Source organism: Leucopleurus acutus (assembly GCF_964270905.1).
Source record: "Leucopleurus acutus genome assembly, chromosome: 8".
In the NCBI taxonomy this organism is placed as follows: Eukaryota; Metazoa; Chordata; class Mammalia; order Artiodactyla; family Delphinidae; genus Leucopleurus; species Leucopleurus acutus.
The window spans coordinates 83,079,435-83,093,142 of NC_139151.1; the positions used below are offsets into that span (position 1 = coordinate 83,079,435).

General features: G+C 32.6%; 1 protein-coding gene across 1 annotated transcript in view; it reads left to right on the forward strand.

Annotated features, from left to right (window-relative positions):
- Nucleotides 1-13,708, forward strand: part of ELP4 (elongator acetyltransferase complex subunit 4) — a 241,249-nt gene that overhangs the window by 109,782 nt on the left and 117,759 nt on the right. The window contains exon 9 of the mRNA XM_082844011.1: nt 2,788-2,894. Within this exon, the coding sequence (XP_082700137.1) occupies nt 2,788-2,894 (107 nt within the window). The remainder of the gene's footprint in view (nt 1-2,787; nt 2,895-13,708) is intronic.

Genomic DNA, 13,708 nt, shown 5'->3' on the forward strand with positions numbered 1-13,708 from the left:
CTAAAGTTGCTGTGAAATCAGTCTTACTTATTAACCATGTTAGAAATAAATATTATATAAATTCTAATAATAACAGCTATGTATAGTGGTTTATACTTTACAAAGCTTAGCTGTATGATAAATAAAATTCATACTGTATTACAGTTAAAAAGTCTTAGTCAATCACATTTTCAGAAAGTAAACATCTTTTATTATATTAGGACTTTTCTTTGATCATTTTGTTGTTAGAGTTATTAGCAAGTTTTAAAATGTTACCACCCTAGTATAAACACAGGTCAAGTAATCAGGCTTCTTACTTATATTTTTTGACTTTTAATAGTATTTTAGTCATTTGGTTAACTTGGGGATTTTTTAAAATAAAAGTTCCTACATAGAACTGTCTCAATAGGGTAAGTTTAGTAGTTATGCTTATCTTAGATCTAAGCTGAATATAGAGTATGGTGAATACTAAATTTTTACCTATTTATTATTCTGAATGAATACTAATTATTGCTATTATTATTGTGGAACTACTATACTTCCATGGAAAACCTTAGTCTAAAGACTGAATAGCTTATTTGAAGCCTGCTACAAGATTGTGTAATATTGTGATTGTAGGACTGTGGCAATTTCTAGAGGCTACCAACAAAAGGATTATAAGATACTTATGACCACCAGGGCTTTAAAGAGTTGGCATAAAACCTTTTAAAAAAATAATAAAATAGCATGATCTAACAATCGAGTATTTTATAAAAGGCTAGAAAATATAAACTGTGAACAATAAATAAAATATAAACTGTGAACAACAAATAAAATAATTTGCCTCATGATCATTGCGTAAGTGTGGATGTGGTATATGCCCAAATTAACCCTCTATATAATTCATTTAATATATTACTATTGCTTTGGTAGGAAGAGAACTGTTAAGGTTAAACTATTTCCCTTTTTTCTTTTTCTAAAATTTGTATTAAACTATATAAAATATTGTATTAGTTTTAGGTCTACAACATAATGATTTGATATAGGTATATATTGAGACATATAATATTGTATTCGTTTTAGGTCTACAACATAATGATTTGATATAGGTATATATTGAGAAATTATTACCACAATAATTTTAGTTAACATCCATTACCACACATAGTTACACTTTTTTTTTTCTGTTGGTGAGAACTTTTAAGATTTACTGTCTTAGTAACTTTCAAATATACAATACAGTATTGTCAACCGTAGTCACCATGCTACACATTACATCTCCAGGATTTATGTATCTTATAACTGGATAAACTATTTCTTTAATTTATTATTTACATTTTATGTTAAAACAACTGAAGTTAAACATTATCTTTATAAGTTATATCTGAGTATCATTTGTAAGTACTATGAGTTTATAAATTTAGTAAAATCATATTTTATATTTAAAAAAATATTATTTTGATTGAAACATTTCAAAGGTTGAAAAGCTATGATTTTTTTGTGCTGAAATCTCTGGATTGACCAATCTTGTTTGCCACAGATTAATAGATGATTCTGATGAAAAGTAAAGTTTCTGTTAATAAGAAGGACCTGATGAATGATTGATTCACTCTGTAAGGCCTCCTGATTTAACAGTTAACCAAACAAGCACTTACAAGGTTAAATTGAGAAATGTGCACGTGGAAGTATGGTGTGATTATTTCTAATATATTTTACTAAATAACTCTGTATGAGATATTTTTAATTTGTATGTAAAAGCTGTCTTCTTAATAACACCTTTTGCATTTTCTTAAGTTTAAAACATTAAGTCAGATATTTTAGTGAATTATTTTTGAAGGGGCCATTTCTAAAGTTAAGCACTTGGAGGTTGACCCTTTTAAGCTAACAATAATACATTACTAAGCATCCAAATACACACACGCGCAAAACTCTATACTAGAGAAGCAATTATGTAAATAAGATTTATCTAATTTGTTCGAATCTGGATTTCCCTTCTTCCCCCATGTTGAGGGATCAGTGTCTTTGGGATGGTAATTTTTAAATATGGGCTGAGTCAGGCAGAGAGACGCGCTGAAGAATCTTCCATGTCTTCATCTGTGGCAAATGACCCCGAGTTTAGTCAGAAACTGCATTAAGCTGCACAAAAGCCATCCAGTGCCCTTGTCAGAAAAAATTAGCAAGTGTTTCTATTGACAAGAGGCCAAAGCTCACGGTTTACCTAGCACTGTTACAAAGCTTATAACAGCTACATAAAGGTCTAACATGCCACAGAAATGAGTGTCTTGGGATGGCATGGGGGTTAATGTTTGATCCTAGAGTGTGCTCTGAAATGTAGTTTTCTTCAATGGTTTGTTCAAGTCATTAATAAGGTATAAAATGAAATACTTTTCATTAGTGCTTCACTGGTTATCAGTAACCCATAAGCCTTGTTTTGCTGGCTGCTTACTGGTGCATTTAATAAAATAAAGATCACTCAGTGGTGCCGTGGGCAGCATGCAAGGTGATAGCCATATTTGCTTACTGTAAATACAAGAGAAAATCACACACAAACCGGCTGTAGTTTTGACAAGTATTAAGATCCTTCTTTACATCTGTACTTCTGTACCAAAGTGCAATTAGTTTTCCTCGCACAAGGATTTCTGTTTATCTTATTCTGCTTGATTACTTGAGTATAATCACACCATTTGCTTCATTGCTCCTGGTAGTAAGCTCCAGTTTTAAAAGGGGGAGGATGCTTGTGTGTAAATTTACAGAATTCTGCTGTAAGACTCTTTAATTTATGCATCCAATGACAGCGTTTTTTAATTTGTTTAATTTTCTTTTCACAAGGTTTGATTCACATACGGCAGATTCCTCAGCTTAATAACTTGATTTATGATGTATCAGATGTCAAAGACTTAGCTTTTAAATTAAAAAGGAAGCTATTCACCATTGAGGTAAGAGAGAATTTTTATGTTTGAGTCACAGTCTTGAGGTAAATAGTATCTCTTTTTCTTTTACTTTAATGAAATTCATGCTAAATATTTTTAAGTTCTTTTGATGTAACAGAATAATTTTTTTACACTATCCTTTTTTGTCTTTTATTTTAATGGTATATCATTAGAGTATAGCAAAAATCATTTTGTTTTAAATGTCTGTTAAAAGTAAGGTCCAAACTTACATGAGAAGTATGACGTGCATATTTCCAAGGCTTTCAAAAGCGTGTTTAATTAAATGTTAATGAGCTGTGCTTATTTGTGTGTGGAGTGTGAATGCTACCCACAATTGTGTATGGCTAAGAAAAGAAGATCCTTATCTACATTCTAAAAGCAGTTTTCTTTACTATTAGTGAAATCACCTTTCCTCTTTCCGTGCTGAATAAAACAAAAGTATAATTTACACCAGCGTCTTTAAGTAAATTTTCTACAGAAACTTAAACTTTTTTGTGACCTTTATGCCATCAATAGTGACAGAAAATAGTAGTGCAAAAGATTTATTTCGACTTAATCTTGCTAAAGAGCAAATGAACATAGCACTATTAAGCAATTAAAGTTGGTGTATTTATTAATGAAATAAATGCTCAGAAGAGAGAGAGAGATGGCTTCTGGGTGATGTGATAGTTATCAGTATAGTCACTGGTGCAATTTTTTTTAACAAAGACATAAAACAGCCAAGCAGCCTTGACAAACCATTTTGTTTAATCTCTTTTCAAATGAAAAGCTCTTAAGCAGGCCACTTGTCTTAACTGCTTGAAACCATAAAAAGAGAGAATTGCCACCAATAAATTAGCATATTTTTAACTTCATCGTCAAATGATGGTCAATGTGGCTTGGCACTGCTTTGGTGTTTGGGACTTCACCCTTAAGTGACCACTCTGGCCCTTTTTTGACCCTCTGCCCTCTTTAGCTGGCCACTTGATAAGGTAACTTAATGGTGCTCTCTCTTTTTCTCTTTCCCTTCCCATTTGCAAGTGGCACTAACCTATAAATCATTGTAAGGGCCCTATCCAGTGACAAATTAATGTGCCCTCCTCCTAATTAATGGTCATCAATGTCCTTAATTATCTAATCCTATTGAGAGCAGTTAATAGTTAATCAGGCAGCCAGTTCTTCAAGCAGGTCATCTCTGCAGGAGTGTTAGAAGTTTCTCATCTGGGGATGCTCCCTTCAAAAGCCACTTAAAGCCAAAAGAAGGAGAGTGTAGAAATAGTGATTCTTGAGCTAATTTGCCTTAGTTCTCAAAAGGAACCATTGAAATGGAACCCAACACTGTAATTGTTCAACATTGTTTCAGTTTTTCTGACAGAATATTGGGTAATTTACCATAATATTGCTAACGCTTTTAGAGGGATAAAGTTATAGTTGTTAGCATCACAAGGAAAGCATGCCTCCTCATTTTCTTTTAGGTGGAATTTATATATTTAATGAAAGATATAAAATGTTTTTCTCCATGTGGCACCTTTCTCCCAAGATGAGTATTCTGACAACCAGGTCTAAAGTATCATGTCTGTCACCATACACACTAAGCAAGGAGATTCCCTAGTGAAAAAAATATTGCACCCAGAGAAGATGGTTAGCACAGTAACGTGAATCATGTTTATTTTCACTCTCCCTCTCTCACACAGACACACACACGCACACACACACACACACAAACTGGGTCTTATTTTGGGGGTGAGGAGTAGAAATAAAGGACTTACATGTCAAGTAGGACCTCTCCTTCGAATAACTTTAGGTTCTAATAGTGACTACGTTTTACTACACTTTGCCACTGGAGCTGATAAAAGGTCTAGGTTTCTGTTCCATTTCCTCTCTCTTCTTCCCACTATCCTAAACTAAGAGAACCGTTAAAATTGGTCACCCTATGATTTGGAAGCAGTATTTAAAAACAAAACACAAGTAGGTGGTTATTCTTTATTTTAAGTTAATATTCAATAAAGTTGATCAAATTTTTTACCTTTTTGGCTTATAACCTAAATGAATATGTTTTCTTTTAAGTATAGAAATATAAGTGAAACATATTCTAAATAACTTATTTACTTATGCCATAACATTCAATTTGGTGATTAGAAAAAAATGTGAATTAAAGAATCAAACCTAACAGAAGTTATAGGATAAAATCATGTATTTCATGAAAGATTAAGTGCTTTAAATGTAGCATTGTACATTATAAGATGCATATGGAAACAGATAGCAAGTCTTTCATGATATATTATGGGCAGTGGAAACAAGAGGATTCCTTCATCAAGTGGCAGTGTTTTGAGATGCACAACAAATAAATATTTTTTTAAATTGCCTTGATATTTAAAAAATAAGGAGATGTACACTATACTAGTCTGTAAAGTCTGAGGCTATAATATACCAGATATTGAATCCGTGGCTTTCTTTCAGAAGGAAAGGTGGTTTAGCAGGTAAAGCGAAAATAACTTTTCTGATTCCATGCAGGTAGATTTGTTACATGTGGGAATTTACTGTGAGTAACATGGTCTCAAAATGTGGCACAGGTGGAAACAAGGGGCAAAAGAAACAAGTAAAAACCCTCATCTCTATTTTTAGCATCCCTTTTCTTTGATTTATTAAATCATTGCCTTTTTTCATATGAAAACTGAATATGTTTTTACTAATAGCCACCCAGGGCCCCTAACAGGTAGAGCAACTTTAACTTTAATCTCTAGTTTCTTTGAGTGATTTGGAGAAGGCAAAAGAATATTTCTCCCTTTTTGGAGCATGTATTAGTATTGTCCAGATTCAGGTGGAAGCATTTGTCTAATCACAGTTAATTTTTAGTGATACTTAGTATTCATCATCTATAAAGCTGTATGAATTAGCCCCTCTACAAAAACCATAGCAGAATCATATCTATGGTAATGACACTAAAATCCTGGCATGCATTCTGAATAAGTAAAAGAGAAAGTTTATAGTTGATTCAACATGGCTTCAGGTTAAAAGAAATAACTTTCCAATTCTTTGAATGTTGATAATCCTTGTAAACTATACACAGTAATTCTCTAGCATATCTGATTAACCGTAATATACTACTTATTTCGTGACCTTACCATAGCTCCATTCAATCATAGCTAGCATTTATGAAGCCTTTATTGTGTACCTGGCACTGTTCTGGCTTATTTATATTTTCTATATTGAGATTAAATATTTTATAACCAAAGGCTTTACTAAGGTATAATAATAGACTCAATATATGGAAACTATGTCTTTTTCATCTTTGTATCTATCCCAGAACTAAGAAGAGTCACAGACTTAGTAGGTATAAAATCTCTGCTGAAATATATATAATATAGATAAATTATGGAGTTTAAAGAATAGCCCAAATAATACAGCTATAAATATTATATAAGTTCCACTGGTCAAGTGACCTATAAACACTACCTTCTCAGTTAAGTTCTAAATGTATAACTTGGTTACATAGCTTTACTTCCAAGATGAAATAACTACTTAGATTTGTATTTTTTCAGTTTCTATAATTTTTGCTTCTCTGATGTTGGGATCATCATTAACCAGTTTTCTGTTTATATTAGTAATTATGATGTAATTATAGTACATAAGAGATTTGGTAAGATTTGAAATGTAGCTGTATTTAATTTGATGACATGATAAGAGCAGCATTTTTACTTGCATTTAAGATTATTGTGCTGTTTTGATTTTATATTGTTCATTTTGGTCATATCTTAACACACTCTAGTAATCTAATTTTCTAATATAAATAATAATAATATATTACTACATTAGGTGCAGACCCTATTAAGGTTATTACAAACAAGGTTTCTGCTTTAGTGATGGGACAGTTTTCTAGCTCTAAGATTCAGTGTTTCTATGTTCCAGTCAGAAAGTATGGTTACTGGGGTATACTGGAATATACAAAAGACATTCACCGTTCACTGCAAATTTTCAGTATAAAGATAAACAATACTTATGTAGGCTTTTAATTGATTAAAAAATAGTGAGTATCATAAATATCATATCTGTGTGGGGTTTGTATGCTAAATGAATACTAAACGTTCAGAAAATCAAAGTAAATCAACTTTATTCACGGTTGTCTTGTCATACTTTGCCCCTAATTCAGAATACAGGACCACAGTACCTCTCCAATCACCAAGAACTTTTTCTCACAGAATAATTGATCAACCTGTATTTATTAAGAAACTATTATTTTTTATGCACTTAGTAGATTCATTCTTAAGTATTAAGACCAGAATAGTATATGCCATCCCTATAGATTAGCTTTATATTAATACTACAATATACTTGATATGATTCAGTGGAATTATTTGAAATTTTTACTTATTAGAAAAGCATAAACTTTTGCAAACTACAAGGGTGTCAGTCACTGTGACAACCTTGGACAATTTAGAGTGTTGCATGATATCTTTGGTCCTAGGTTTCCTTACTCCCCTACACTTTTTTAACAGCTTTTCTAGTTCTTAAATGAGAAGTAGAAAGGTGACTGTATGTTTACCATATCTAGAGGTAGAGGGAAGGGAGAGTTAACTTATATGTCAATTCACAGTTGTATCACAAAAATTTAAAAAATGGAAACATAAATGTCTGGCTCAGGAGCATTATTAGGTTGTAGTGTCATGAACCATGTAGTCCAAATATACCTTTTCTGATAATGATGCCCTCCACAAATATTGATTGGTATTTCAAATCCCACATATACTGCAGTTAGCAAAAAGAAAACCAAAGTGGAACATAGACATCTGTTCTTATAGATAAAATCATTTGTCAAAAGTAAACCCAAATTAACATTCTTTAACAGTAGAAATATCATTTTATACTGTTCACATTTTAATGTTCATTATATTATCATCCCCATATTTACACTTTAATTCCCAAGTGATGTAGACATACAGTAATGTCATATAGGTTTCACAGAATCTCCAGAAGCTGGGTTACTACTATGCTCTATATATTTCACATGTCATAGTGAGCCTGTCAAAACTGCATACCACCTTAAAGGGAACACAGTTTTGAGACTCTGTCTAATCCTATTTCTTCCCACTTTGGAATCTTAATTAGAAGAGATAAGAAAAAAAAAACATCATTTAACTAAATTATTGTCCTGAATCTGTAGCAAAAGGTATAATCCGAAATTGGGCCAATTAGTGAACCCATAGTTAGCTATGCTGCAGCGAACAATTTGATTAGATCTGACACCATCCTAGTTCCCACTGTTGTTTTGCCAGGTATGATGGTCAGACTTCAAAGAGCTTGAGGCATCAGCAGGGCAAGGTTTGGAGGCCAGCTTAGGTCCGGTTGTTAATCTCTCTGCTAAAACCACAGCAGCTCTCACACAAAACAAGCTTACACGACACAATCATGCGGTATTAAAGTTAGGGTTGAGTCATGCCAATTTGCCTTTGATTTTTTGATGATTGACCAAAGATGGCTACATGACTAGACACATGCTAAAAGTATACTGATTAGGTAAGTTCCCAAAATATTTGAAGTATTTTTTAACTTCCTATATAAATGTTGTGAAAGCTTATTCCCTTTGATCAAACTTCCAAAGTAATAGTACTATATTGGGGGTGGGGGGGAGGGAATGAGTATTTCTTACTGGCAGCTTGAATCCCAAACTTTTCACTTACTGCTTCATAAAAATTTGTCTTTACATTAATAATTCCTTAAGGAGAATGTAAAAGGAAATAAAAGGAAATTGTTTCTAAGTGGTAAGCTTTTTAAAAACCTATTAAGCGTGTTGAAAGAAAAAACATTTTTCCCTGCATCATTTGTCTTCACCACAATTTTTCTGAAATTTCTTTATAATTATTTTCCACTTAAATGTTGAGTAAAGTGCCCTTCCAGGACGTGATTGCATAAGTGTTCTTTTCTCTGCATTCTGATTTGTTGGAATATTGCAGCAATAGTGACATGTTTCCATTCTGAGAAGAGCCTAAGGCTGCTTTAGTTTTTTCCAAATGATTGAAGCTGCCATCTTGCTGACTTTCCCTTAGGCAGCATAAGGCCTGTTTGCTTTTGTGTTCATTTCACATGCTTCCTGTGAGTTTGGCTGGCAGAACATCAGTGCTTCTCTTGGCAAGGAAGAGTAAATTCATGTTTGGCTATTACATATCTTAAAGTTTCTGTATGGTCAGCAACCCCTAAGATATTAAACTTGTAATTCATTACATGAAATGAATCCTGTTTCTTTGAGAGATACTTTTAAATATCTTATGACACCTTGACTTTGAATCATTTCTATAAAAAAATCATCCTTTTATAAATTGAACTTAAGGTCTAATATTTCACACTGCACTATTTTTTATACTAATTCCTACTGCATTTTACTTAGGAAATTTAAGGAGAGCATATATTTGCATAGCGAGATAGTTGAATAAAGCAAAAGTCAAATACTTAGAATCTTGCCAAATAGTCTTCAGTCCATTGGTCTCTCCTAAAGATCCTGTGGTACCTACTGTAGTGCAGTAATCTCACCTTTGAGACCAGGATGATACAGATTTAGCATTGCATAAGGGTGCAAGTAGAAAAATATCTCTTCTCCTTCCTAAATTTTGCAGATACAAACATTTTTGTATGTGTTCTATGATGTGGCTCCAGGAAAATTATATTGCAGTACTTCAAGGATTTTTTTTTAAAGCCTTTGTAGAACTGCTGTAGCAGAATTCACTCAGTTTACATGTTATTCCCTGAAACACTTCCCCCCACAATGTGTTACTTGTAGTGTCTAAGGAGGATAGGAAAAGAGAAAACAAAAAATGATGACAAATCATGGCTGTCCCATTTCATCAGCTAAATGCATTTTTATGTTCCTAGGAGGTAAGAACATATATTTTACTAATATAGCCTCCAAGGTGCTTGAAAGAGTAAGAAATACATAGCAGAGCTTAATAAAGATGGTATCCATGAGCTTTTTGATTGATATAGGTAGCTTTGAGGATACTTTTATACCAAAAACATCCTTAGTCCTTCAATGTCTTTGCACAGCAAATGTCCAGAATATTCATTCCTCCATTCCTTTTATGGCTTTTTCTTGTCGCTGGATTATAGATTAAATAGTCCAGTCTCCTTCTTAGAGAGGTCTTCCCTGACTGGCCCATGAGTACTCACTCAGCTACCTTCTATCATGTACCCTATTTTAATTCATAGTGTAACACTTATGTATTACTATAGCTGTTTATCAGTTAATTTGTTTATTTTCCCAACCTCACTCAACCTTACCTGTTGTAAGCTTCACAAGAGTAGGGACATACTCTGTCTTGTTTGCAGCTAAATCCTGAGCATGTGTAGTAGGCGTTCCATAAATATTTGTTAACCTGTTAAAGTGCTATTTTTAAAGTAACTTGTATCTATCATAACTTTCTTTAAAAATGTGTGTTGAGTATCTCATTTATTCTAGGCATTGTGTTGGGTACTTTCACATACATTACCATATTTAATTCTTCTTTGATCCTCATAGGAACCCTTGCCATAGGCATTATAATGCACATTCTAATAAGGAGACATAAGGAGTTATAAAACAGTCCCAAAGTCATAGAGCTGTGCTTGTAGCCAAGACTCAATTCAGATCTTTTGACTCCATGTGCAGAATCATACTGGAAAGTTGACATGTTCAGGAGCTCTGCTAATAATTATTAATAAAAAATTAAAAGTTTGATTGACTGTTTAACAGAGTCCTGAGACTACTACATGTGCTTTATAGACATTTCCTCATAGATCTCACAACGCCATGTACCACTATTACCTATACTATACATGCGAGGAAACTTAAGGTTCAGAGAGATCAAGCAACTTAACTTAGCCAAAGACACAGAGTTAATACTAACTGACAGAAATGACACTTACATTCAAGTCTGTTTTATTCCAAAGCCTGTGCTCTTAACCACTAACTACTCACCACACCCCAAGATGAACCACCATCTCATCTTCAGTACATAAGCCAAAAAGCCTCTGCCCTGATAAAAAAGAACGAACCTCCAAAAAATGTGTAGGTATGTATGTAGGTGCGTACATATATGTACAGGTAAACATAACATGTGTGTATGTATGTATACATGCATATTTATACATAATCTTTTAACATTCAAATTAAAAATTCTTTTGTTCCTAACAAGAATTTCTACTCTAGTTTTATAAATACATTATAAAACTCAGACTGGATTTATCTCAGCTTCTCTGTTATATAATATTTTGCTATGTTATGTGTGTATGTTGTGTGTGTGTGTGTATACACACACATATAATATAGCAAAATATTTTATATATATATATATATAATTAGGGTCGCAGGGTTGTTCTTTCCTCATTTTTTACTTACTTCTGGTATATGGTAGGTGTTTGGTTTTTTTTTTTGGCTGTGTTGGGTCTTCATTGCTGTGTGCGGGCTTTCTCTAGTTGCGGCGAGCGGGGGCTACTCTTCATTGCAGTGGCTTCTCTTGTTGCGGAGCACGGGCTCTAGGCACGCGGGCTTCAGTAGTTGTGGCACGTGGGCACAGTAGTTGTGACTCACAGGCTCTAGAGCGTAGGCTCAGTAGTTGTGGCACACGGGCTTAGCTACTCCGCAGCATGTGGGATCTTCCCAGGTGTCCCCTGCATTGGCAGGCGGATTCTTAACCCCTGAGCCACCAGGGAAGCCCAGGTAGGGGTTTTTAATAGAAAAATTAATTCATAAAAACTAAAACCTTTTACTAAAACACTATCCACTTCTTCAGGATTTCTAGATCTTAGCTAAATAAGGTGGGGAAAGTATTCTATACAGAGAAATATTGTTCCCTTATTCTAGTCAACTATATTGATATGGTTCAAAAGTATCCCAAATTTAGTAACAATATATTATTATTATATTCACTTAAGTTCTACATTCAGGTACTTTTTTTTTTATTAAAGTATAATTGACATCATTCAGGTACTTTTTCAAATATTAATTTGCTCATAGATAGTTACCATGTTTTTATATTACGTTTTATATTTTTCTAAGTTATTTTAATGTATCATCTTTGGAGCATCAAAAATTATCTTCAGATAATTAAGGTGTATACAAATTATAGTAAGAGTCAACCAAATTCAGTTTTTCAAAAATTAAAAAAATTTTTATAATTTTGCCCCCCCCTTTATAATAACTGGTTCTAATGAAGGTTTGATCCATTCATACTAAAACCTTTTTTTTTTCTGTTGCAAATGTTTCATTTATTGGAAATTCTTTGAATACCACCTTTAAGCAAAATTAAACAGTAAATCTTATGATCACAAAATATTTTCCTTTTATAGAGTAATATTACTAAAAAAGTTTCCTATAGTTTAGTAATAAGAAGAAATTGTGTTCCTCATTAAGGAAATATGAGATTAAATATAAATTATTAATTTTTAAAAGGCAAGATTTGGGGGACCATAATAAATAATTAAGAGAAACTGGGATGTAATGGAAATGCCTTTGGGCACACAACTAGTAAAGCAGTTCTCTTATTTAAGTAGAAATTAAAATTTTGTCAAAGTTATTACTGTCATAACTCTCTGCCACAGTGGACATTCCGTAGAGTAGCCAGTTCAGGTTCTTTGTATCTGGTACAGTGAAGTTCACTGAACTGTTTTGTCAGGTGCTGTCAAGTCAACCCACCATTGTTGTAGAGAATCAAGCTAAATCATTTTGGCATGAGCCTTCCAGAAATAAGATACCCAATATACATGGTTTAATGAAATTGTGTATTTGGTTTCAACTTTTTGTAAGTATGTCAAAAATATATTGCAGTCATTCAGAAATTTCTGAGTGAATCAGTTGAAATATCTGACCCTATACTTTACTGAAAATTTGTTTTGAATATCACTACTTAATATAAAAAACACTTGGAATGTATTTGTCTGTGTTTTGTTAAGTATATGATTCTTCACTAAACATTTCAAAGTAGTAAACGTTACAATTGTATAGTCATTTAGTAAAGAGAGAGGAGGTATCTGTTAATAAAATTAAAATTTTCTGTTGTAAAATGAAGCTAGTATCAAGTTTGATTTAGCTACTTTTGTCTCCAAAGGTTATTATCAAAAACAAAGTTGTATTTGATTAGATTTTAAGAACTTAATAAATTGTTTGTGAATCTTCTAAATGTTTACTTCTTATATAATTAGAAAAATAGCTTATCTTTGTGATCAATAGTTATTTAAAAGGCATTATTATAGTGTAGACTTAAATACCTCAAAATTTTTATTTACTTATTTTGATAGGGGCATTTTTTTGTTGATATTCCTGCTCAGTAATCTAAGGAATATTTTACCAGCTTATACTGTAGCTATGGTGTAGCACTGAAAAAGCTTTTAACAAAAAGCCTCTTGGTGCAATTAAAGGTCACTTGTACATATTATAATAAACTACTAATTTACAAGATCATTGTGAAGGGCCAATGCTATGGCATGAAATGGATTGCCCTTGGTGAGCCTGTAAATAAATGTGTCAACTTATCTTGTATTCAGCGGGCAAAGGAAAAAAACTAACATGATACTAGTTTATTAATATTTTTATAAACAGTTGCTAAAATGTCCAGCAAAACCAAATGCACTAGTGCTATATTATTGACATAAATAATTATAGAAAATTATTAGAGTATATAACTACAGTTGTTAAGGAAAACTGCTCACACACACATAAATGCACACAAATTTTTTAATTAAATATATGGATCATGTCCAGGTATAGATAAACACAGCACAGTGGTAGTGTTTAAATGGCCTTTACCAAAAAGCTAACATGTTTCAAAATGGCTAAGTTGTACATACTTCCTTTTCTCTGTAATGAAGTTCAAAAC